The sequence below is a fragment of the Centruroides sculpturatus genome, unplaced genomic scaffold (assembly GCF_000671375.1).
Source record: "Centruroides sculpturatus isolate CEXI.00-Female unplaced genomic scaffold, Cexi_2.0 scaffold4, whole genome shotgun sequence".
NCBI classification, from domain to species: domain Eukaryota; kingdom Metazoa; phylum Arthropoda; class Arachnida; order Scorpiones; family Buthidae; genus Centruroides; species Centruroides sculpturatus.
Genome location: NW_019384444.1, coordinates 1,664,189 through 1,690,014, shown reverse-complemented (window position 1 = coordinate 1,690,014; position 25,826 = coordinate 1,664,189). Strand labels below are relative to the sequence as shown.

At 28.2% G+C, this 25,826-nt stretch overlaps 1 protein-coding gene across 1 annotated transcript in view; it reads right to left on the bottom strand.

The window, feature by feature from the left end:
• The window catches only part of LOC111620307 (prolyl endopeptidase-like), a 60,477-nt gene that overhangs the window by 26,800 nt on the left and 7,851 nt on the right, over window positions 1–25,826 (bottom strand). Inside the window, exons 2-11 of the mRNA XM_023362220.1 lie at window positions 21,308–21,435; window positions 20,735–20,830; window positions 19,274–19,442; window positions 17,764–17,865; window positions 14,469–14,611; window positions 11,764–11,876; window positions 11,498–11,643; window positions 11,298–11,402; window positions 6,240–6,344; window positions 1,116–1,196 (exon numbers count right to left, since the gene is read on the bottom strand). Coding sequence (XP_023217988.1) covers window positions 1,116–1,196; window positions 6,240–6,344; window positions 11,298–11,402; window positions 11,498–11,643; window positions 11,764–11,876; window positions 14,469–14,611; window positions 17,764–17,865; window positions 19,274–19,442; window positions 20,735–20,830; window positions 21,308–21,435 — 1,188 coding nt within the window. The remainder of the gene's footprint in view (window positions 1–1,115; window positions 1,197–6,239; window positions 6,345–11,297; window positions 11,403–11,497; window positions 11,644–11,763; window positions 11,877–14,468; window positions 14,612–17,763; window positions 17,866–19,273; window positions 19,443–20,734; window positions 20,831–21,307; window positions 21,436–25,826) is intronic.

The window sequence follows — 25,826 nt, the reverse complement described above, 5'->3', positions numbered from 1 at the left end:
ACCATGGCTAAAAAACAAATTAGATTCAATGCTAATTTTAAAGCACATAAAATTTAATATATAAATATATATTTATATATTAACATTGTTATTGAATATAACAACTTTAAATCCTTTGTTATTAGATAAAAAAATTACTAGCAGTAAAACTATTTTACCTCAATAATTAAGAAAAATATATTAAATATGTAAAAAGAATTTACTTTTGGTGCTGGTTCTTCAGCTGATNACACACCAACAAAAAAAATATTGGAGTAGCCCAAGATATAGCCAAAGATTGCAGCGCCACAGCATTAGCGAAAATTTAAATTTGCCGACTGGAATTCTTTCGGATAACTGACATTTTGGATAAACGATGCTCTACTGTAGCTCTTGTGATAGTTGTTTTAACTTTTCTCCATACTTCATCAATATTTTCAAGAGCATTTTTTAAGCTAAAATTTTCCCAAAATTCTATAAAACATTCTTCTCCTGTTGTTTCAATTGTCTAACAAGATAATATACTTTAAATGTTGAAATGACTTCCTCATCTATAATCTAGAATAATGCAGTTATATGGTTTAAAAAAATAACTAACATTTTGATACAAATCATTAGGCTTCACTAGATGACCAGGAATATTATGTAAAATTAGCAAAATTATAAATTCAAGATTTATGTAGCAAAAGAAATCATATGTTTTTTTGATGTTGCTGTTTAAATTTAATCTCAATCTAAATGATTCAAAACGTATTAAGTGTACACCACTGATTTTGTACTAATTTACTTTATAGTTACTTTTGTGTTTACTAATAAATACTTCTGGTCAATACAATACAGAAAAATTCCATAAAAATGTTTGGATACACTAACTATAGTTACAAACACTAACCAACACAATAACTGTAATTACTGCAGTTTATCCACCTAAAAACCATGGCTAAAAAACAAATTAGATTCAATGCTAATTTTAAAGCACATAAAATTTAATATATAAATATATATTTATATATTAACATTGTTATTGAATATAACAACTTTAAATCCTTTGTTATTAGATAAAAAAATTACTAGCAGTAAAACTATTTTACCTCAATAATTAAGAAAAATATATTAAATATGTAAAAAGAATTTACTTTTGGTGCTGGTTCTTCAGCTGATAAATCACAATGATAAATAATTCCAGGAGTTAAAAATGATGTAAATTGATAAAATATCTAAAATAGATGAAAAAAATGTCATTTATTATATTTTTAAAGTTTAGATATTTATTGTAATTTGTTAATGTTAAAAATAATTATAACTCAATTAAAGAATAAAAAATAATTAATCATAAAATTTTTTATAATTTTTTTATGATTAATTATAAAAATTAATTAAATATTTATGCGAAAAAGAAAATAACTGAGATCAGGAGCATTAAACCCTGATATGTTGACACCAGATGTGAAAAGCGAAGCCTTTTCAAGATAAACACCCAAACTTTCTGATACCAGAAAGTGGCTTCTTGTTCAGGATGGGTTAATTAAATTAGACAAAGGAGATTGGTGAAATCTCTCTGTCTAATACGTCAGGAGCCTGACACCAGTTAGGATAAATTTCCATATTGCATCCTAACTCGCGATTTGTATTTGAATTAAATTTATCCAGTGGCATAAATGATATAGGAAGGAATAAGAACCGACAATAAAGTTATACCTTATATAAAAATAACTGGACTCAAACCAGGATTATTACAAAAGACACATTTTATTTATTGAGTAAACATACTAACAAATTAAAGAATTATGTAAAATTTCTATGAATTCAAACATAGGAAATAAACCATTTCTATTAACATCCCTTTCCTTATTCTAACTTATTTGCAGAAAGAGAGAGTTTACAAACATTGATTCACATTACATTGATAGTTCAATTTTGATTGAAATGAGGTCCAAGAATAAAGGATCTCATTTCAAAAGTGGTTTGCACAGGAAAACAAATGGTTTACTGTAATCATAACCATCATTTTACAAAAGAGCATGTAGCACTATTCAATATATTAATTCTTTTTCTATTTAGAATAACTGTTTATCTTTTTAAATGAAGCAAAATAATTAATGACTGAATTTTATAGTTTATGTTAGATAATATATAAACAGATGAACTCCAAGGGATATTATCTGAAATTTTAAAATTATAATCTTTCTCTTGCAAATAATTAACATCCTGTAGCCAATATGTCTCTTAATTTTTGTCCAGAGGTAGTGAAAAAAATCATCATTAGGAAAGTCTAAACAGCTGATAAAGGACAATCCAACATTATTTAATAACTTTTTTATCGTAGTGGGCCATATCTCTAAAAATGCCATATTAATTGATAACAAAAGTTTGTTGTATGCCAGTTGTCTATAATCATTGCCCAATAAAACAATAATTTTCTTCCAGAATCAAAGCAGATTTAATAAGTTAACAGCAAGTAGTAGTAGTAGTCTGCCTAATTCTGTACTTATCACAGACCCTGGCAGAGAATGATTTAGGTGAAAAATTTCCTTAAAAAAACCACTATTTTTCCCACTTTGTCTACCAATGATCTTCTCCAAATAAGAAATGCATATATAAGGACCTTGAATAAGTTCTCGTTGTTTTTTTGTGAAAATTAACACTTTATTTTAAAAAAGTTGTAATAAACACGTCACTGAAAGTATTGTCCATCACTAGCCACTACTTTCTCCTATTGTTCTGGCAGCATTTGAATTCCTCATCGGAAAAACAACACTTCTTTTGAGGCTATCCAAGAATCAACCCATTTTTTGGCATCTTCATAAGAATGGAAGTGCTGCTCAGCCAGGCCATGTGCCATCGATCAGAACAAGTGATAATCCAAAGGGGCGATGCCTGGTGAATATGGTGGGTGAGGTAGGACTTCCCATTTAAGCATTTCCAAGTACGTTTTCACCAGTTGTGCAACATGTGGCCAAGCATTGTCATGTTGCAAAATCACTTTGTCGTGTCTCTACTCATATAGCGGCCGTTTTTCCTTCAATGCTTGGCTCAAACGCATCAATTGTAGTCAATAGCGATCTCCCGTGATGGTTTCATTTGGTTTGAGCAGCTCGTAATAAACTACACCTAGCTGATCCCACCAAATGCAGAGCAGAAGCTTTGAACCATGGATATTCGGCCTTGCTGACGATGTTGATGCATGGCCGGGCTTTCCCCACGATTTTCTATGCTTAGGGTTATTGTAGTGTATCCATTTTTCGTCGCCTGTTACGATATGATGCAGAAAACCTTTCCTTTTCTGCCTTTGAAGCAACTGTTCACATGTGAAAAGATGCCGTTCGACGTCTCTCAGCTTCAATTCGTACAGCACCCAATGTCCTTGCTTTTGAACCATTCCTAATCTTTTTAAATGTTTCAAAACTGTTGTGTGATCAACTCCTAATGATTCTGCAAGTTCAGCTAGAGTCTGACATGAGTCTTCATGAAGTAATGCCTCTAATTCCTCGTCTTCAAACTTTTTTGGTGCACCAGATCGTTCTTTATCTTCAACATCAAAATCATTATTTTTGAAGCGTCTAAACCAATCTCTGCATGTTGTTTCTGACAGAGCACGGTCGCCGTAAGTCTCAACAAGAATTCTGTGTGCTTCAGGCTGCAGATTTTTTTTGAATAAAATAGTGCAATAAAATTCCCCGCAAATACTCTGTTTTTGGCACAAAATTAGACATGTTTAACACAATGAAAAAATAAGTTGTTTACACTTCGGTAAAATGACATATACTGAATTTCAAGGTCGCTTATTGTACTTCCTTACAGATGCGTCACCATCTAAAAATAAACACACGTGGTTCTGGTAACGCCATCTGTTAAAGAACAGCGAGAACTTATTCAAGGTCCTTATAAAATATTTGATCTAATTAACAAATTAAATAATTTTTAAATGATGATATTTTCAGTTTAACAAACAGTTTGATGAGTTTAGAAAATTTTTGTTTTGGCATCAAAGTGTAATTTTTTCCAAATGGAAAGAAAAGAATCTATGAGTGGTGAAATAAATTCCTAAATATTTAAAGTTTGAAACAAACTCCAATTTATAGTTCTCTAAATAAAATTTATCTATTAACCATATTAATTAGAAACAAATGTTAAAGTTTTAAAACTGTCAAACATATTTTCATAATTTTATAACTAAATTTTAATTTTAATTTATGAAAATATAATTTTGATCAAACAACTATTTTTAATAAAAATAAATTGTTTCATTAAAATACTTCAGAAATTTATAAAAGTTTTAAAAGTCTTTAACTTTTCTTTGCTTAATTTATGATATTTATAAACTTAAAACATTAATTGGAACCTATCAAAATGATTTGAATAAATTGAGAGGGAGAGAAATTAGGATACATCTATTGCAAATGTAAACTAAAAAAATAATGAACTTAATGAAATTTTTCAATATCAAAACATTATCTGAAATAATTATTATATAAAGAATAAAAATATAGTTTAAAATAAAACAATAAAGAATAATCAATATACTTATATGAGCCATTATAAATGAAAGTGAAATAAGTCCATTTTTGGAAAAAAATAAGTTAGTGATAGATTTAGTGAGACATAGATATCCTTTTTTTATATATATTTAATAACACAGTCAATAATGTAATAATGTACAATATCCTCATAAATTAATCAAAAAAAATATTAACTGTAAAATGTTATCGAAAGAATGTTTTTTTTTTTTTTTTTTTTTGAAAGTTGAATAAATCCATTCGTAATAATCAATAATTCCAATATTGTACATCATTATGATATTAAATATATTAAAAAAGGACATGTATGTCTCACTAAATCTATCACTAATAGCTCATTTTTTACATTAAAATGAGTAATTATTTATTATGACATCATCACAATGCCTGGCTGCAGTTTTTAATCAAATCATATTTTTAGTTTAATTTAAAATATATGCTGTCCATCTGAAATTAGTAGTAACTTGCCCCTGTATAGACAAGCCACTACTTAATTTGAGATGGATAGCATTTCTTGTTAACAACAGTTGTGCCAGTCATCTATCTATCTAACACCTTTCAGGGGAAACTTTTTGAACTGAAATAACATTACTTATGGATTGCACTGGAAAACTATATATAGTTAATTGGGACTTCCTGCCACTAAGCTTTTCATATCTGGTCTCAGCTTTCATCCATCTAACTCCATTCTCAAGATTAAAGAATAACAGACAAACAGAAGTATGACAGTGGGAATTTATAGATCTACAATGTTTGAAATTGCAGCCCCAAAAATACATTTTGGAAAAGTCAACTTCAATTAAATTATAAATTCAAAATTGTTATTATTCATATTTTTCACAATTTGTTATTATTGAAAGCAGTTTAAGTCCATATGTACCAAAAAAAATTGTTTATTTTCTTTAACAATTTTATTAATTATTATTACATTGTAAAATTTAAAAAGTTTATAGTTTTAAAAACATTACCTGAATTTATTAACATTTGTCAATATTTTTACAGTTTATTCAAACAGAAACCCTTAAATATCTCAATATATGAATAAATGGAATTATACCACTTTCATTTATAAGCAACCTTTACTTACATTCTTTTAATAGAACTTGCATAATGTAAAATGTTACAAGTTTCTTTTATACAACTAATTTTTTTATTCATTTAAAATAGCAATAAAAAAATTATATAACAAACTAATTTTAAATGATGATAATTATAAATTAAATATTAAAAAAACAAGCAATTATTTATTGTGACATAGTCACAATTGCTGAGCTGCAAATTTTAATTATCTTTTAACTTAATAAAAATCATGACTTTCAGTCCATACCAGAAAGTCATATATAGTTAATCAGGGTCTCTGACTCCTAAGCTTTCCATACCAAATCTAATTTTAGCAGTGTCTTGTCCCTGAATATCACGCTTCTCCTGATGATAACAGTATTGCCAGTCACCTAAGTCCATTCTGGAGAAAATTTTGAATTGAATCATGTGACTTTTGGTATAGACTGAAAGTTCGTGTATAGTTAAACAAGACCACCAGCACTCCTTATCTGGATTTCATTTTCATCTATCTAGCTCTATTTTCAAGATTAATGAAGAACAGACAGACAGATGGATGACATTGGGAATGTATAGGTCTGCAATTTGAAAATTGTAGCCCAATTTCTAATAGATTTATTAATAATAAAAAATGTTTTCCTTAATTAGCATTTCATAAATGTTCAATATCTGAAAACAACTAACCTCTTTATCCTTCTTTTTGCCAGAATATCCTGTAATTGTTCCAACATCTAAAGGAAAATCTATTAATTTATCTCCAGATTTTAAACTGTGTAAATGTAAAACATTCTGAAAAAGAACACTCTAGTTAATAACATATATTTATATAAAATAATAATTTAAAAAAATTAAAAAATGCAGACAAGAAAGAACTAAACCAATGTGTGTATGAAATACGTTTATTTAAATTTTAAAACTGTTGAGAAGAATTAAAAAAGAAAAAATAGGTCTATTTTAATATATAACACAAATACATTAATCAGATTTTTTATTTATTTATTTTTTAATACAATAGGTAGAGTCGTTGACTTAAGATTACCATCTCTAGACATAATAGTACAATAGTGACTGTTGAAAATAAACAGGAACAAATAATAATGTAAATTATAAAACAAACACACCTCAAATTGAGAAATATTAAAAGCAGCATGGGGAAAAAAATATACAACAGAGAATCTATAACTAGAAGGTCAAGGGCATGACTTTTCTATGTACAGCAATTAGGAACATATAAAAAAGCTTTATCCACGGGAAGAATGCTATAAAAATATTTAAAATATAAGATACAGTAAAAATATTCAATATTTTAATAATGGAAGGACCCAACCTAGACCTGACAACTCTGCTGCAGTCAGTATATGGCATATTAGAAAATTTATTTAATGAGAGGTAAACCTTGTTTAAGATAAGTTCATTTTTTCAGGTAGAGATGGAAAAGTTGCAGATCAAATGGTAACACAATAATCAATAAAATGAGTAAAGTTAGCAAAACAAACAAAAAACAAAAAAAAAAAAAACCCGAGGACTAAACAATTAGAAATGTGACAGCAGAATTGCCAGAGGATACCTCTTCTAAACCTCTTCTGATGACAAAATTCTTAATAAGTTTGCCAATGTGGTCTGAAAAGGTAAGGCATAAGCATTTATTGAATACTGGCAGATAAGCCTGGCGTTGCTTGGGCAAAAAGTAATGATAGTGAAGATTAAGATTATGACATTACAGCCAATCTTACCCGTTTTCACAGAATGCAAGAATTAGGTTCCCCTGTTTCCAGACTAATTAGAAAATTTTTCGATGGGTCTAAAATTATGTTCAATTTAACGCAAAAAATCGCATCTGTGCCTGTAAATCTTGCATGCTGCTTTCTCTTAACACTTCCATTGTTGAAGCCTTAATCCTGTCACTTTACCCCGGGAAGGTTTCAAAAAATCCCTTGTTAGTGTGTGTTCTCGTGACATACCCTAAAGCCAGATGCACACATGCAGTGCAGCAAGGAAAAGTGGCAGGATGATGTCACTTTTTCTCACCACAGAAGTCGATTTTGTGCCGCTTTTCTCGTGCTGCAAAAGTTGGTTGAATTTTATCTTTTGTGGCAACCACCGCCAAGACACATTTCTATCAGCCAATAACAATTCGTCTGGTAGTCACGTGAGAAAATACAATCACATGGTGTTTTAATGGTGGAAAGTTTGACGTGGTTAACTGAGATAACTAACATCAGAATAAAGAGAAAAGGATAATAAATTTAACATAAATTCTACACAAATAATCATATATAATTTAATTCAAAGAACAAAACAACCGAATCTTACTCGAAATAGTATTCTTTATCGAGGAATAAGTGTATGTTGTACACCAGTTCTTTATCAATCCAAGAAAATATCTCTAATCCAAAAGCTTCATTCGAATCTTGGACAAATTCTTCTAACTAAATAAAGCAAGCTGTACAAAACAAAATTTGTAAACACATGGATAGCGACAATATCAGTATTGTTTGCCATCTTGAATACTGAACGCATGTGCCAAAATGTAGGAAGATTGCCGCTGCACAGTGAAAATGCCTTTGCGACATCGCTTTTCCTTGCCGCGCCACATGTGTGCATCCGACTTAACCGTGTACCAAATTTCAAGTTTCAACTCCTAACCATGCTGAAATGCTCACAATGAAATGCTCGTATACATGCGCACCATCTACCGTAGGATAAATGTACTATGACAGAAACTTTTGTGGGAGTGTATTAAAAAACTTCCCAAAGTTTCATGGCAATCGGATAAATGGTGTAGTAATGCATGAAGAACAGAAGGACAGACACACAGCCAGACATTCATTTTTATATATATAGATAACTCCAAGATTGCAAATCATCCCAACATAAGTTACTGGATGATTAGATAGTGAATGGACAGAAGACTTTTGTACCAGCTGCACATAGTGAATTGACAACATCTTAGCTAGATTAATTTTCAGGTTAACCTATCCAAGGGATGTCCAACCCACGGCATCCTAAATTTTTTACGTACATTTTCATTTCTTTTGGTAAAGAATGTTGTAAAAATTATTCGCAATAATTTAAAGATGAATTCGCCCAAACAGGGACCACCATTTTTAATTTTGTGTTTAAGACAACACAATCCTGGCGACCAACCTTCCTTTATAGGCTACTAGCCGCCAAAATGCTAAAAAGTCCTTTTAAAATACACAAATTTTCCAATTAAAAAATATAAAATTTTTCTAAAATAGGAATTGGTGACATATGAATGTCTTCTTGAAACCATCTTGGGGTGTTTTGGTTTTATATCCATGAAGTAGCAAGTGCCGGAAAACGTAGATTTTGGAAAAGCCTCCCTCTAGTGACAATATTTTACAATTTTGATAACGAATTTTAATAACAAATTTATATACAATAAAAATGAAGATGAAATCTGCCCAAAAGGAATCACCATTTATTTTTTTATGTTCCAAGACAATACACTTTTTCGGCAACTGACCTTTCTTTGTAGGCTACATAGAAAAATAAATGGTGATCCGTTTTGGGCAGATTTCACTTTCATTTTTATTGAAAAATAATTCTAAATAAAAAAATAAATAATTTGAAAAGAATCATTGGACAAAAAGAAATTATAAATCAAAATTGTAAAATATTGTCACCAGAAGGAGGCTTCTCCAAAATCTACATTTTCCGGTACTTACTACTTCATGGATATAAAACCAAACACCCCAAGATGGTTAGATGGTTTCAAGAAGACATTCATATGTCACCAATTCCTATTTTAGAAAAATTTTATATTTTTTAATTGGAAAATTTGTGTATTTTAAAAGGACTTTTTAGCATTTTGGCCGCTAGTAGCCTATAAAGGAAGGTTGGTCGCCAGGATTGTGTTGTCTTAAACACAGAATTAAAAATGCTGGTCCCTGTTTGGGCAAATTCGTCTTTAATTAATTAAATTATTAAAAATGAAAATAACCATCGGACGAAAAGAAATTATGAATCAAAATTATTCTCATTACACTGGATACACTTTTGATGTCATAATGATGTAATTGGTGCTAGAAAACTGTACTACCCTACATGCATAACATACTATTGTGAACAATTCTTTTCTTGCATGAAAAACATCAAAACCACTGAAAGAAATAGGTTGAGTGATTCCCATTTAACTAACATTCTTATGTACTAGTCTTAATTCTTAGAACCAAAAAAGCAGATATTGACAATATTATAAATGGAAGGCAATGTCAAAACTCGCATTGAATTTATATCTATTTTGTGAGAGTATAATTTGTTTTTACTGTCACTAATACAGTATTTTATGTAATTATATAAATTTGTTAGTAAATTTTCGTCCGATGGAGAATTATTTTTCAATAAAAATGAAGACGAAATCTGCCCAAACGGGATCACCATTTATTTTTCTATGCAGCCTACAAAGAAAGGTCAGTTGCCAAAAAAGTGTATTGTCTTGGAACATAGAAAAATAAATGGTAATCCCTTTTGGGAAGATTTCGTCTTCATTTTTATTATATATAAATTTGTTATTAAAATTTGAATTTTCACATTCTTGAAATTGTTAAAAGCATATATATTTTTATAAAGTACTCTTGTGGCCTGCTGAATATACATAAATATCTAATTTGGCCCATTAGGAAAAAAGGTTGGACAACCCTGACCTACCCCATGTTGAAATTTTTCTGTTGCTTGTTGCGCCATGTTGAATTTTTGTCAACATTAAGACTAATGAAAATTACACATTTTTTAAATAATAATGCGCTATTGTATTGTCCAAAATTATTTTTTTATTTTGCACAAACAAAATAGATATATTAATAAATGTAAAAACAAAAAAAAAGTAGATTTCAGAAGTTTGTTTTAATATAAGAATTATAACGACTAGCAACATCTAGTTTCAAAAACATTCCGATGCTGAAATTAGATATCTCAAGTCAACCAGTCAAGGTCAGCAGGTCGTGACCCGAGATATATAATTAATAACACAGGACAGGTTAAGATTCAAGATTATTATTCAATAACTTAATGTCATTTTGGAAAAGACTTGAATTCAAATGAATCATTTTCATATTATTAGCAAATTGAATAATGTTAGAAGTGATATTTGCCTTAGTAACAGTGTAATCAATATAACATGTAAACAAAATACTGTTTGGGACAAAGCCTTGAAAGATGCCACACATTGGAAAACATGCAAGGAAAAATCTCAAGCTTAACACTAAATGAATGTAACACAAAGTAATTATTAAACCAATTTATAATCAAAGGATGAATATCTAAAACTATAAAATATCCAGAAACTGAAACAGTAACAATGGAATTGAAAGCTTGTTTAATGTCTAGATAGATAATAAAGGATGGTAACTTATATTCAAAATTATCAAGAAAAATAGTTTGTGTTTGTAACAAATTAGAGCACATGCTAATGAAAATACTTCAGAAAATATGTTTTCTTGTTATTTGATTTATTAGAAACGCTATTTGAATTTGTCCTAATTCTATAAGCTAATTTAATCACAGTTGCTTAAACAGAAGAATTGAAAAAATAACTGAATATGTTTTTTTTTAAATTGATGCTTTTCTTTTATTTAAGAACAAACTTGCATATCTAAAAATTTTACAAGCATTTTTCAATTCATCTATTCATCCAAAAATCATCATACCATTTGCAATAAGCAAAAAACTAAAACTTTTAAATAGTATAATTTTAATCAAATAAATATTTATTCTTACTTTAACATCTTGAATGTAACATATAACCAATTTATCCTTATTTACACAGGCTGCCCAATCTAATACGTTCTTGGAATGTTCTTTTATTAGTTCTGTCCACATTTCCTTTCAAAAATATTTTTATATATTATATAAATAATTATATATACACAAATAATCTTTAGTTATTCAATTTTATGAATATTAAAATATTATAATACCTCATTTGGTTGATTTAAATCAATATTTACTAAACGAAAACATGGAGCATTTTTGTTTGTACGAATAGTGCATATAGAACCCTCATTTGTAACATATTCATATTCTGCTTCAAAACGATCAACAATAGTAGTCAGTGGTAGAATACCTGATTCAAAAAAATTTTTTAATTTAGCAACAATAAATCAATTTACAAAATAAGAGTAGATTTTTTCACTTTTGCATTTAAGACTATTAATTATAATATGATTAAATGCAGTTATATCACCTGTTATTCCATTTGGAAGGGATTTCAGATCACAAAAATATAATAAATTATCTTTACATCCTTCCCGAATAATTACAATCAAATAACGACCACAATCACTTACAACTGCTCCTCTAAAAATAACAACAAATTTTCTTTTAAAATGAGTAAATATTTTAAAAATAAATTTTATAAAATTACAATAATTCTACTTAATTTCTAGAAAATTTTTAATTACTAAACACTTCCAATATGTAAGCTGGAACATATGTAATAATCACACCATCCACACTTTTTCCGGCAGCAACACATCACATCAGAAAGATGCAACAGGTACAAATGTTATTCCAAACTTTTATTTTATTATAGAGATTTGAATTGATTAATGTTGAAACCTGATGCAGGCCTCTAAATGTTGCAAAAATATTCATACATAAAAAAATACATTAAAGTATTGCTGCTGGAAAAAGTGTGGATAGTGTGATTTATTATAATTACTATAAAGTAAGATAACTACAAAAGTATATTCAAAACAAGAAATAATCAAAATAACTATAGCATAACCACTAGTATTACAAAACAGTGCAAGAGCTCACAAGGATTAAATATTCATTTCCTTCAAATGAAACAAACTGTACTGGCAACACTGACAATATTGAGGGAAAATAGGGCACCAGTGTATAGTTGAAAGGGGTATAAGTATACCTTTTTAGATTCTTCAGGCTCTATGGTGAGTGTATTATATTTGTAAATCCTTGTATATAATAAATCACATACTTGCATTGGATGTCTGAGTCTGTTTCGTTTGAAGGAACCAAATATATAATCAATTAAAATATTTTAAAATTTCTATTAACTATGTTTAAACAGCATAATTTAATTTCAACCAATAAATCTGACACACACAACAAACTGATAATTGGATAAAATAAATTTTTACTAAATCTAATATAAAATGATTTAAAAATTAGAATGATGAACAATGTAGATAAAAATAATGAAAAGCCAAATATTTCATAAGTTAATTTCAAATAATAAAATGAAATAGACAAAACTAATAAATAAATTAATTAATTAATGAACCTATCATCATAGAATAAATTTAAAACTTTATCATCTTTTAATGAATCTTCACAGGCTTAAATTTTTATTTTAAAAATTTAATCTTATTTTTCCAAATGTTACTCATTTAATTTATTTATTTATTTTATTTATTTAATCATTAATAACATTAATGATCAAATAAATTGGCAAATCTATTTATTAATTATTTATTAAATTTATTAAGTTTATATGTATAAACATCACTAAGCCTGATGTATTAATAATAAATAAATTTCTTCCAGAATATTCTAAATTAACTTGTAAATATTATAGTTATTAAATTTAATAAGAGATGGTGCCTAACATTTACCTATAGTACTAAATTACTTAATAGTTAATTATTAGTAATAGTACTTAATTTAATTACGGTGATTGTTTGGTTTATTAAGTTAATATGAAATTAGAATAATTTGATAACAACTTAAATCAGTATTAGTTATCCATTGTAAATTAAAGAATCAGTAATGTTTGGTCTATAACTAATTACAGTAGATCCCCTATAAAACCGTTTCCTATAGTTATGATTCCTATAAAAATTGTGGCAGTATCCGTAAACAACGGTAAAAATAACTCCTATAATACGTAAAACGTCATCGGGCAGCCGAACTACTTTCCCGCCGTCCGTAGCGCCACGCTACGGACGTTTAGGCGGATAAATTGAGTTTAGTATCGTCTGTTCATATAATTATATATAAATTAGGTACTGTACATATAATTATATATTAATTATATATAAATTAGGTACTGTATATATAATTATATATTAACTTAATTTATTGTAACTTTATTATAATTAAATATATATTTTTCGCCGTCTAGCGTCACGCTACGGCGAGTTAGGCGACCTATCGTCTGTCCAGTACTGTAATTTTATACATTTCTTGTGAAAGAAACATTTCTTATTTAACGGCCATAAAAATTATTTATATTAAGGATGTCTCCAAAGGTCAACGAAGTTTTCGCAGAAAAATAATATCAGAAATCGCGGCCGCGGTTTGATGCGCTGTTCCGCGACGAAACCAAGCTTTAGCAACGGGCGTAGTCGAACGGTACACACTCGGTAAGCAATCCTACAATTTTTTGTTTATAACGTAGTTTATACGGATTATTTTCAAAAAAATATACGTATTTTGGAAATGTTGAGTCGAATTAATCTAGAATCGATTAATTTTATGGAAGAAAACCTTTCAAACAGCCGTAGTCCATAAACTATGATTCCTACAAAATTGATTCATAAAGAACGGAACGTATCTACCGTCTTATAGGGGGATCTACTGTACTATTACTTACATTCTACTATACTAGATATCAAGAAATGTGGATAGAAATTTAATAAATAATAATAATTAATCATTTATAAATTTCAGTATAAAGTAAACACTCACATGTATATTACAAATAATACAAAACATGAGTGCCATTATCTGTATTATGTGATTGTTTTTATATGCCTAAAGATTAATGAAATTTTAACATTAATTGAAGACTAACAGATAAACAAAAATAATTATTTAATAATTACTTGTTCAAAATTATTTTTTAAATATCCAATAAAATCATATACATTTAAGTAAAATGTAATAAATTTTCTTGTGTCTAAACAATTACAAATAATTACTTACATCAACCATTTAGGATGTTCTGGCAGTTCAACACACAAAATATCTTCTGACTGATCTGTTCCTATTCTATGATAATACAATTTTTGATTTTCATTTTCAATTGTCTCTCTTCCATCATTTTTGCCTTTAATTGAAGGATATCTCTAAAATAAAATTTATAAATATTTGAAAGCAGTTCAAAACAATTTTATTACATTAAAATAAAACTTTTCATATAGTTGACTGTTTTCTAATTTAACTGATTTATAATTTTTAAAGACTTATTTGCAATTAAATATAAAGCTTAATATAGTACTATTAGTTTTACTTTTCATTTAATAATATTGTAGTTAACTGTGGATGATGAGTGCATTACAAATTAAAATAAAATTTATGGTTTTTCAGAGGATCAAAATTATCTCTGAAGAAAGCCATAATTTTATCTGTCAAAATAGTTTATTTAAACCTTTTCTTTTTAATCAAGTTTCTATTGTTCAGGATATGCAGTGCCATAATTAGACCTTGTACATAAGTTATACATAATTCAATAATTAATTTGCATCCATAATGCATTATACACTTTAATGGAACCACCTGCTTTATGATTTTTAATATTTTGAAATACTCCTCATATGTTTGATTGATATATTTAATCTGTTATTTCATGCAGTAATCATGAGATCATTTTGAAATTTAATATCTCAGGATGGATAAAGATTAAGGAAGAAAATTCGTCATGGTAACTCATATAAGGAGCATTGATGCTATCAAATTTTCATAGTTAAAAATCAAGGGGATTGAGAGATAGAAGAGTGCCATGTTCGACTAATGAAAATTTTACTTGTTATTGGTATTTACAATGTTTTTAGAAACTAATCTCTGCCATCAAAATTAAGCCTTTTGCCTTTTTATAATAGTTCATAGTATATAATAAAATAAACATTACTTTTTAATAAAATCTCTTAACACAAAATTTTAACTTTGTGAAAATGTATCTTTAGTGTTTCTTAAACCTAAATATTTTTTGCCAGGAAAGTTACGCAACTTATTACTACTTTAAACCCACAGAATTTTATAATACAAAAACTGTTTTGTCTGTAAAAAAACATCTAGAATAAGTACAGAAGTTTGACTAAATACACAATATTAAACTATTAAATGTTAATAAAAATGAAGAAAAGGGTCTGTTTTACTTTAATGTCCATCATTAATGAAAAGAATTTTAATGGTTAAAACAAACTTCCAGGTTCTAGACAAATCATCTAAACTTTAAAATTAACACATTCTCCAATCAAATTGATTATAGATTCTCTTATACATTAGTACAGAGTATCTATAATTCCAATGAATCTGAGAATCTTCACACTTTATAAATTATGCAGTTAAAGTAATTTCAGATCTCTCCATTTCAACACTGTATTCACTGATTTGTTCCCGCAGATACTTAAAGTATTTTAACAAAATACACAGCTGGCCAAGTGAAAATGCAACACCTGCAATATCTAGAAGCCTACATGGTGTTGCATTTTACTTGGCCAGCAGTATAATTAATGAACACCATATTAGATCATCTAGAATCAGAATACTAGATATACCTAATATTCTGTATATCAACACAAAGATCATTCTATACTAAAATATCTTTCATATTTGTTGTAATTTTTAGTTAACTCATTACTACTCTAAAAATATCAAAAAGTGGATTTTGTTTTTAGCTTAACTAAAATCTAATAAAAGTAATTTCAACTGATTTACAACAAACATTTCTCTACCATGCTTTGTACCATAAATCTTATTTTGAATTTGCTCCGTAATGTATACCACAAACTAACTGTGTAAAAACAATTACTATACAATATAATAAATAATACAATATCTGTTAAATATCAAAAATTTAATATAATAAATATTTAAAAATTATGATATAATTTACAAAGATTTATTTTTCTATAAAAAGATTTACTTAAACATTTTTTTTTATTAGTTTCAAATTTTTTTAAGTACTTAAAATCAGAATATCAACTTTCAGTTACTATTTGAATAAAAATCTAATCTAAAAACTGTTTTTATAAAATAATATATATATGACAAAAATTTATAATTTAATAACTTTTTGCCAAAATCTTATAATCTAAAATAAAAGAGCATATATGAAATAAATTCCATATAGCAAGGCCAACTGAATCTTTTTTATGATGATAATTATTTTAGTAAAAAAGAAAACAAATAAATATCATCAATATGTAATATAATATATATATTAATACAGTGGAACCTCGGTATACGACCTTAATCCGTTCCTGGTGTTTGGACTTATACCGAATAGGACGTATACCAAACCAACCTTTTCCATAAGAAGTAATGTAAAAATGATTAATCCGTTCTCATGTAAAAAAAATGGCTGGCTTTAAACACCTCGCTTTCCTCGCTAGTTTCTGCTTGATTTTTCATGAGATCAGCATGTATCCTTTTAACTTTCTCGCAAATAATTTCTTCCGATACGCTGTCGCCGGCACACTGTTTTTCAGTTATCCAAAGCAAAAGCAATTTCTCGACATGATCTAATGTCTTCGATCTCTGTTTAGAAATTGATTTAACCCCTTTCGCAACGTTAGCAAATTTAATAATGTCTTTATTTTTCACGATTGTCGATATCGTCGTTCTCGGAATACGGAATGCAACAGTTAAATCTCGAACACGCGTGCCACCTTCATATTTCTCAACAATCTCTTTTTTCAGTTCCGTTGTGATTCTAGTCATTTTTTTATTTTTCTGTTGCCCTTTTGCAATTCATGATTAATAAAAATAATAAAATGTTACTTACAAATTAAAATCAGAAGAAATTTAACAAAGTTATAAACCGTAGCACCGCGAACGTCTAGTCTGGTGTATTACACCGATAGTGCTACTTGTTCATAGATGGCGCGTATAATTGAATTAAGTCGTATACCGAACAGAAGTCGTATACCGAGCAAAATTTGTTTCGTCCAAACAGGACGTATTCCGAATTGGACGTATTCTAAAGCAGACGTATACCGAGGTTCCACTGTATATATTATCTTATCAAGTATAATTAAAATACTAAGAGAAAATATTTTGTTTTTCACAAGTGATATTTTATAAAATATTTTGAATAAAATAGTTGATGCAACTAAATTTAAAAATTATCCAAATTTTTATAATTTTTCTATTGTATTAAAAAAGCATATCATTGTATATATCATACAATAATTTAAAATACAGAAAATTTCAATAATAATTTAACAGATTCTGTTGTAAGGAAGTTTATGAGTATATCTAATTTAAATTAGCTTACTGAATAAAAAAATCCCTTGTGATCATGTGTCCATGCAATTGCTGAAAATTTAATATTTTCTAAAACTTCTGGAAAATCTTCTCCTGTTTCAACACGTTTCACCTATAAAAAATTACTATTTTTAGATTATCATAAAATATTATTATATGTTTTTTTTAAATTAACAATTACACAGTAAAATGTGTTTATGTTGGAAACCTTTGGTTCCATTAGAATGTGTCCAATTTAGACATGTGTCCATGATACAGAGTGAGTAGTTTTTGTCTGAAAGTATGAAAATTAATTTAAATTTGCAGGCATAGTGTGCCTATTCTAAGATGTATGAAACAAAATGTGTCTCCATTGAGTGAATAATGTTAAAAATACATCACTTTTCAAAAAGCTTCTTGCAATTTTTGTAGTGTGTTGAAATATGCATTAGTGTTTTGTTTCCTGTACCATGAATTCCATGAAAATTAGTCTTCCTATATTCCAGAGCAAACTTCTAACTTTTTGGTACATTGTTAATTTGTTTGAATTTTTTTTATTTTTGGAAAATTCATATATCATATTATATATATCTACTCTGCTGACAATTTGTTTGCTTTAGTATTAATATACCATATCTCACTGCCAATCACAATTTGTTTCCATGTTCTCTTATCAATTAAACTGTGAAGAGACAGGATTTGTCATTTCATAGTTTTCTTACATCTTTATGTTCTTCATTGTTGCATATTTCCTTTTAACTTAGCTTTTCATGAACAATGTTATTTATGCTCTATTTTCAACAAAATCTTTAATTAAGATTTAATTCCACTTCAATTTTCCAAAATTAATTTCCTTAATGTGACATATCCATTACAGTTAATGAAATGTTTGGTCTATCATTTCAACATTTATCACAGATACTTGTCCTTCCACTATTAAATTTATGCATCATTCTACCATTGTTAAACAATCAATGCATTATCACCATTCATTGTTATCACTTATGAACTTTAATGGATAAACATTCTTCATCTATAAAAATTGGACAATGCATAGTTCTAATACAGAATCATATGGAATTAGAATTTCAAATAAACAACTGCTGTCAATAACATCAACAAATATATCATTATTGTAAATTACCTAAATAAATAAAAATGTATAATCTAAGAACCTTACTTTTTGAACTGCTATTATAAATAGATTTTAATAAAAATGTTTACATTCTAAGCAATAACTATAAAATTGAACATTAATAAATTGTTTAAAGTTTGATGAAGTGTTGAATTAGTTTCTTAAGAAGTCAATTATTTTATCCTGAATAAAGATTTAAGAGTTTCTAAAGTTTCAAATCAAATTAAATTGAATTCATGCTTTAACTGACAATTATAAATTGAATCATTCAATAAAATATTCATACAATTGAATGAGTGTCAATTCATATGCTTGTTGTTGGCATATTAATTGAAAGAAAAGAGAAAAAAGCAATCTAATTGAAATTTGACTTTTTCATATTTATATACAATAACAAGCTTCTAACCTTAATTTTAACCCAGTCAGATCCACTACTACTTAGACCATATGCAAAATATTCACCATCTTCAGAGAAAGAAGTAATACTTAAAGATACTGTGCCATCTTCAGAGAGTTCATTTGGATCAAAAAATATTCTTGGTTCACCATCTAATTTATCCAATATATATAATACACTAGAGTGAAAATAAATTATAAATTATTAACTATTAGAATATATAATTATGAAAAATTATAAATTAAAATCATTCACAATAAAATATTTATTTCAAATGAATATAAAAAATACCTAACTATAAATACATTAATTATTAATTAAAATATTAATAAATTTAAAACACTTCATTTATTCATTATCAAAAAATATTGATTTATAAAAAAATTTATTAAATACAGTGTGTTTCAAAAACAATACAATTCTCTCTTGTGTTTTTATACATAAATTTTTATTTCTGTATTTAAGTTTAACAAAAAACACAAATTACTATTTAACTTTACAACAGATGTTGAAAACAGCTTCCTCTAACCTGGATACACTTTCATACCATTTCATAACATCTGTAGTCACTTTATAGAAAGTTCATTCACTTGTTTGAAATCTCTCTTTCAATGTTTGCCTTCAAATCTTCAAGTGTATAAGAATTGTTTTTAAGCACAGTAGCACTCAGATACCCCCAAAATTAAGAATCAGGAAGTGTAAGTGAAGATAACTTTCTCAGAGATTTTCTGGATGAGCATGTTAGATGCTGAGACACATTATCAAGAATTTCACGAATTAATCAAACAAATAGCATATTGTTGACCTGTTAGAAACTGCAGTCTGAGGAATAACCTTCAACTGAAACTCCTCTCTCAAACCTTGTGAGACCTGTATGCAAAATAAGACTCAACAATAAATACACATTTGTCTTTAGAAGGCACCATATCTAACAACAATGCAACAGAGTGATTAAGTGAGACTAGTGTATGACCAGATTACTTCAAGAGTTAGAGGCAATTAACTTTCAGTGCAGTGTTGCCAACCTACCTAATGATAACTAAAATGTAACTGCACATTACATTTTACTGTCTCATCTTTTGGTTTGCATCCTTTTTGAAACGTCTTGTACTAATAAATGAATAAATACTTATGATACAAATATTTATGAATACTTGTACAATACATTTATTTTTATTTTCTTAATACTAAAAATGATGAAAACATTTGAACTATGATTTTTAAGAACACTGCACTTATGCACCACTTTTTTTTATCTATTAATTATTTTGTTTTGCTTTTTGAGTTTTTAATGTGTTTGTTATTCAGCTATCACAAAAAAAATTGCATATCTTTTTTTTAATGTTTGATATTAATAAAAGCTATATTAAAACATTTTAAATTTTAAACTTTTTTTTACACCAAAATCTATTTGATATTATACATTATATTTTTTCAGAATCTATACAAAATATGTAAAAAAAAATTTACCTTTGATTTTGGAGACCTGTATTGAAGTAGTAATAATATCGTGAACCACGTCTGAAAGGACAGCTGTATTTTGGATAGTTCCATAATTCAGTAAGTCTACAAAAATTTCAAATTTAATTAATTACATTTGCAAATAATTTGTGTGCAACTCATTCTCTAAAATCCACAATAAAAAAAAATCCAGATTTAATACATTCTAAATTTTAAAATTTATATTTAAAAATTATTGAAATAGTTATGTTTCATATTAAGACAACAAACCCCTGCCAAACATAAATATATAAAACATAATTTGTTATAATAAAACTTTTTATTTTAATTAAAAGTCTGTATGTAATTCATTACATATCTACGTTAAAATGGCAACATAATGTATTAGAATATAATATGTATAATTAAAAAATAATTTTTATGATTAAAATTGTGTTGTCTCAAATTTCCAAGACATGAATGAGGAAAAAAAGTCTAAGTTCCAGGAACAGAAAAATAACTGTAACTCAGAAATCCTATTACACATAATAAAATCATATATTTTAATAAATTATTATTTCTGAAATTAATATTTGTGCTTACCTTTCTTTCAATTTTTGTCTATGTTTACATGACTCAAGAAATGGGACAGTAATTTCATTTTGAGCTTCAATAAAATTTTTTGTCTCTTCTGAATCAGGATCCTCTAACCAACGATAAGGATCAGTTACCTACATAAAAATTTTTAATTCAATTATAATACAAAAAAAGTTTTAAATCTTAATATTTCTTATTGTATCTTATATAATCTAGTAGAGAATAAATTTAAGAAACATATTGTTTGACAATACAGTCGATCCCCCTATAAGATCATTGATTTTTCCGTTTTATCTGAATTACATGTTGTACGAGTCACTTAGATTTTACAAATACGTGTGCCGGGCTGTGAACGGCTCACATATTTGTAAAATCTAAGTGACTCGTACAACATGTAATTCAGATAAAACAGAAAAATCAATGATCTTATAGGGGGATCGACTGTATACACATATATATCTGTTTGTTCTTTATGCATTTGAAGATAAGAGCAAATGCAACCAAACTTTCCAGAAATTGTACTTTCATCCATAAGGTCTCAGAACTACTTTTTGTCCTAAAAACAATCAGTTTTCCAACAACAACAGGGTGGTCTCTGTATTTAACCAATACAAGTGTGGCATCCTGTAGTATTCGAGCACTATTGAACATCACACTGAACAATTGCAGTACATATACCTAGAAGTTTTTTCAGGATTATTTTACATTATTATTATTACATTTTTAACTACCTCCTAAATCAAGTTTCTAAACTGATACCTAGTTTTTGTAATGTCACACAATGAGACTGATTTTCAGATCAGTTAGTACTTTCATTGTGAAAGTGAGCAGTTGTTAAGCAAAAACACTGGCAGATAAATCATGTTGTAAGTAAACTCACATGTTGATTTTCAGCACTAGTTGGCACATACATCTCCAGGGATATAAAGTTTTCAAGCAAGCTGTAAGTCCATTGGCCATTGTTTTCTTTGGAACAACAGGTAGCATTTGATAAAATTAAATTGCCTTACCCAAAGCTATAAACATTGTATATCAATCTGTCTTACAATAACAACTATTTTTTAATGTCATAGACACAATATCAAATTTCCATAAACAATGCCAGGTACTGTACCTCTAATAGTTTTATTTCTATATGATAATGTAGAAAAATAAAATTATAAAATCAGCAGTTTAACACAATGTAATATCCTTTGTAATCTGTAAGTCCTTTTTATTTATTAGAGAGGTTGAGACGCAAGTTCAAACGTTAAACTTGTACGGCAAGCAGAAGTACATGGTTTACATTTTAAGTCCACGTAAAAGACCTTACGGTGCTCATTCACTACATTACATGACTCATTGAATGTCATGCATTGATTCAGGGAAAATTTGTTGAAAAAATGGAGGATATATTTAACATTACTAGCAAAGATAAATAAACAAATTAAGCTGTTTAAAAGTATTTATAGGATGTTTAATCACTAAATAATTATTTTTAATTAGCGTCATGTCTCCTATTATATGATCAGACAAAACGACTACCTCATACTTTTGTCGAGAGAAGTAGTGGCTTATGTAAATTTGAAAGCAGCTCGGAAAATTAATTTTTAGAAAATTTACAAACGTATTATACTGTTGATGGTAGATGATGCCATGGAAGAACAAACCTACCTTAAGATAAGTTATTATGAAGGCAAATACAGTGGGTGATTGGTTAATGAACACTTTTGCAAAAGATTTTTGTGTTCGGACAACGAACACATGATCGGATAATGAACACCTCACAGAACAAACACAGAAGAAGTGACATAAAATAATGAATACTGATTGGTCTTCCCTTGTCTTCAGGCAACAATTCGAAACTTTTCGGAGTGCAGAAGACATCAACATCAACGCTCAACCCAGTATATACCGATTGGATAGTATTCCTCCAAACTTTGAAACTCTCCCTTGTAATTCCAGCCTTTTATTTTTCTGACAAAAACAATTCTTTTATGTATTTGCGAGACTGTCAGGTAGGCACTCGGTTAAGTTTTGCGTCTGTTTTTCTTTTTGAAAGGTGAGAGTATAACAACAAAGGTAGAGAGCGGGCAGATGATGCTTAATGTTGCTGGGCAGTATGGCGTGAACAGGTAGGCTGCAGTTCAATCTTATTTAAGAAAGATACTGTATAATCAAGACGACTCAAGCAGCTAAAGGAGTAACAAAAATCATATCTGAGAAATAAAGAACATCGAAGAGTTCATAATGGAACCTGAAACGGATCTGACAACAGAATAACGTCAAGAAACTCAGCATTATTCTGTCTTTTCAAGAAGTGGGAGGATATCAGAACAACGGTCTTAGAATGGCATCCAAACCAGGTTGAGGCTTGGAGATTTCTACAATTTTACAATGCTATTAATTACTTCTGAAAAATCCTGAAGAGAGAAAAGTAATCGACATTAGACAGATTCTTTAACCTTTTAAAATGAAAAAACATGACTAATAAAACTGCAAGACTGTGTATGTATGTATTTTTATTATTTCATATAAATAAACCTAGTAAGAAAGTATATATTTTTTATTTTTGAAAGTCTCCAGAACAAATTAATTAAATTCCCATTAAAACCTATGGTATCAATAAATCGATAATCGGTTAATGAACGATTCGGATAGCGAACAAAGTCTTGGAACGGATTATGTTCGTTAACCGATCACTCACCATATATGTAAATTCTATAGGCACTTCACATCACTTGCTAAAAAAATTGAATAATTAAATAATTTCTGGATTAAAATCGTCTGTTTATTTAGAATATTATTCGTAAATGGTTAAATAATCATTATTTTAATAAAATACATTATAATTTTAACCATAAACACAAAAAATATGAAGAAGTTTAAACCCAACTTCTGCTCACCATGCTAGACATAGCGAATGCCATTGTCAATCTTCTAGACTTGCCAGATGGCAGCGCTCATCCATCCACCATTCACGTTTTGGGCTGAATACGTGTGCCTAAACCTTTATTATTTGTGATTTACATGAATAGATTATTGTATGTCTTTGATTTTAATATTATCACACATACATACTGTCTGCCTAGTGATGAAAGAACGACAGTTAACAGATTGCCAAGAAAAATCAACTCATACTTGAAAGGGAGAATAGTTTTGTTATTAGCAATTATCAAAGTATGTAAATGAAGCAGTTTTGTAACTTGCTCACTTGCTGTATTGCACATTTTCATTTCAGTAGCTAGATTTTTGTTGTGTTAAACACTTTACAGTTTAACTTCATAGTTTCCTTTATTCAGCTGCAATTTGAAAAAATTGAAACCTATAAATTCCCACTGTTGTCTGTCCATCTGACCTTCCTTAATCTCGAGAATAAAGTTAGATAAATGAAAGACAAAACCAGATATGGAAACCTTAGGAGCAGGAGGTCCCAATTAACTATATATAAACTTTCAATGCAAACTGGAAGTCATGTTATTTCAATTCAAAAATTTTTCTCTGAAAAATGTTAGATAGATAACTGGCACAACTCTAATGTTAAAGAAAAGTATGATGTATAATAAGGATTAGAAATGATAAAGATAGTAGAACAGAAAATCAGAATATATCAATAACACCAAATGAAATTGAAAACAGAGTAACAAACATGGGAAAAACACTCAGAACATGAGAAAAGTAGGTAAAAGAGCATATATTGTAGTGGCTGTAAAAAAAAAAAAAAAAAAAAAACACTTAGGACAGCAGTAGAAGAACATATTTATACAAGATGCAAAACCATTGTGTAAATAGAACTCATACCCAGAATAACATTCTTATACAAATAATAGAGAGTTAATAATAGTGAAAGAAGAAAACCACATAATCAATCAAAGACATGAGGGTCTGACCTTAACCCATGGATATGGACTGTGAAATTGATGGTGGCAAAAAAAAAAGAACAAAGATGAGAATGAACTAAAGACAAAGTAATTTGGTTAATAGATTTAAAACAATATACTTATTTTGGTTAGCTTTAGAAATAACAGAGTTAGTTTTGGTTTTAGTTTTGGAACTGTATACAGTAGATCCCCCTATAAAACCGTTTCCTATAGTTATGATTCCTATAAAAATTGTGGCATTATCCGTAAACAACGGTAAAAATAACTCCTATAATACGTAAAACGTCATCGGGCAGCCGAACTACTTACCCGCCGTCCGTAGCGCCACGCTACGGAGAGATTTCTATCGTCTGGACAGTATTATATAAATTATATATAAATTAGGTACTGTACATATAATTATATATTAATTATATATAAATTAGGTACTGTATATATAATTATATATTAACTTAATTTATTGTAACTTTATTATAATTAAATATATATTTTTCGCCGTCTAGCGTCACGCTACGGCGAGTTAGGCGACCTATCGTCTGTTTAGTACTGTAATTTTATACATTTCTTGTGAAAGAAACATTTCTTATTTAACGGCCATAAAAATTATTTATATTAATGATGTCTCCAAAGGTCAACGAAGTTTTCGCAGAAAAATAATATCAGAA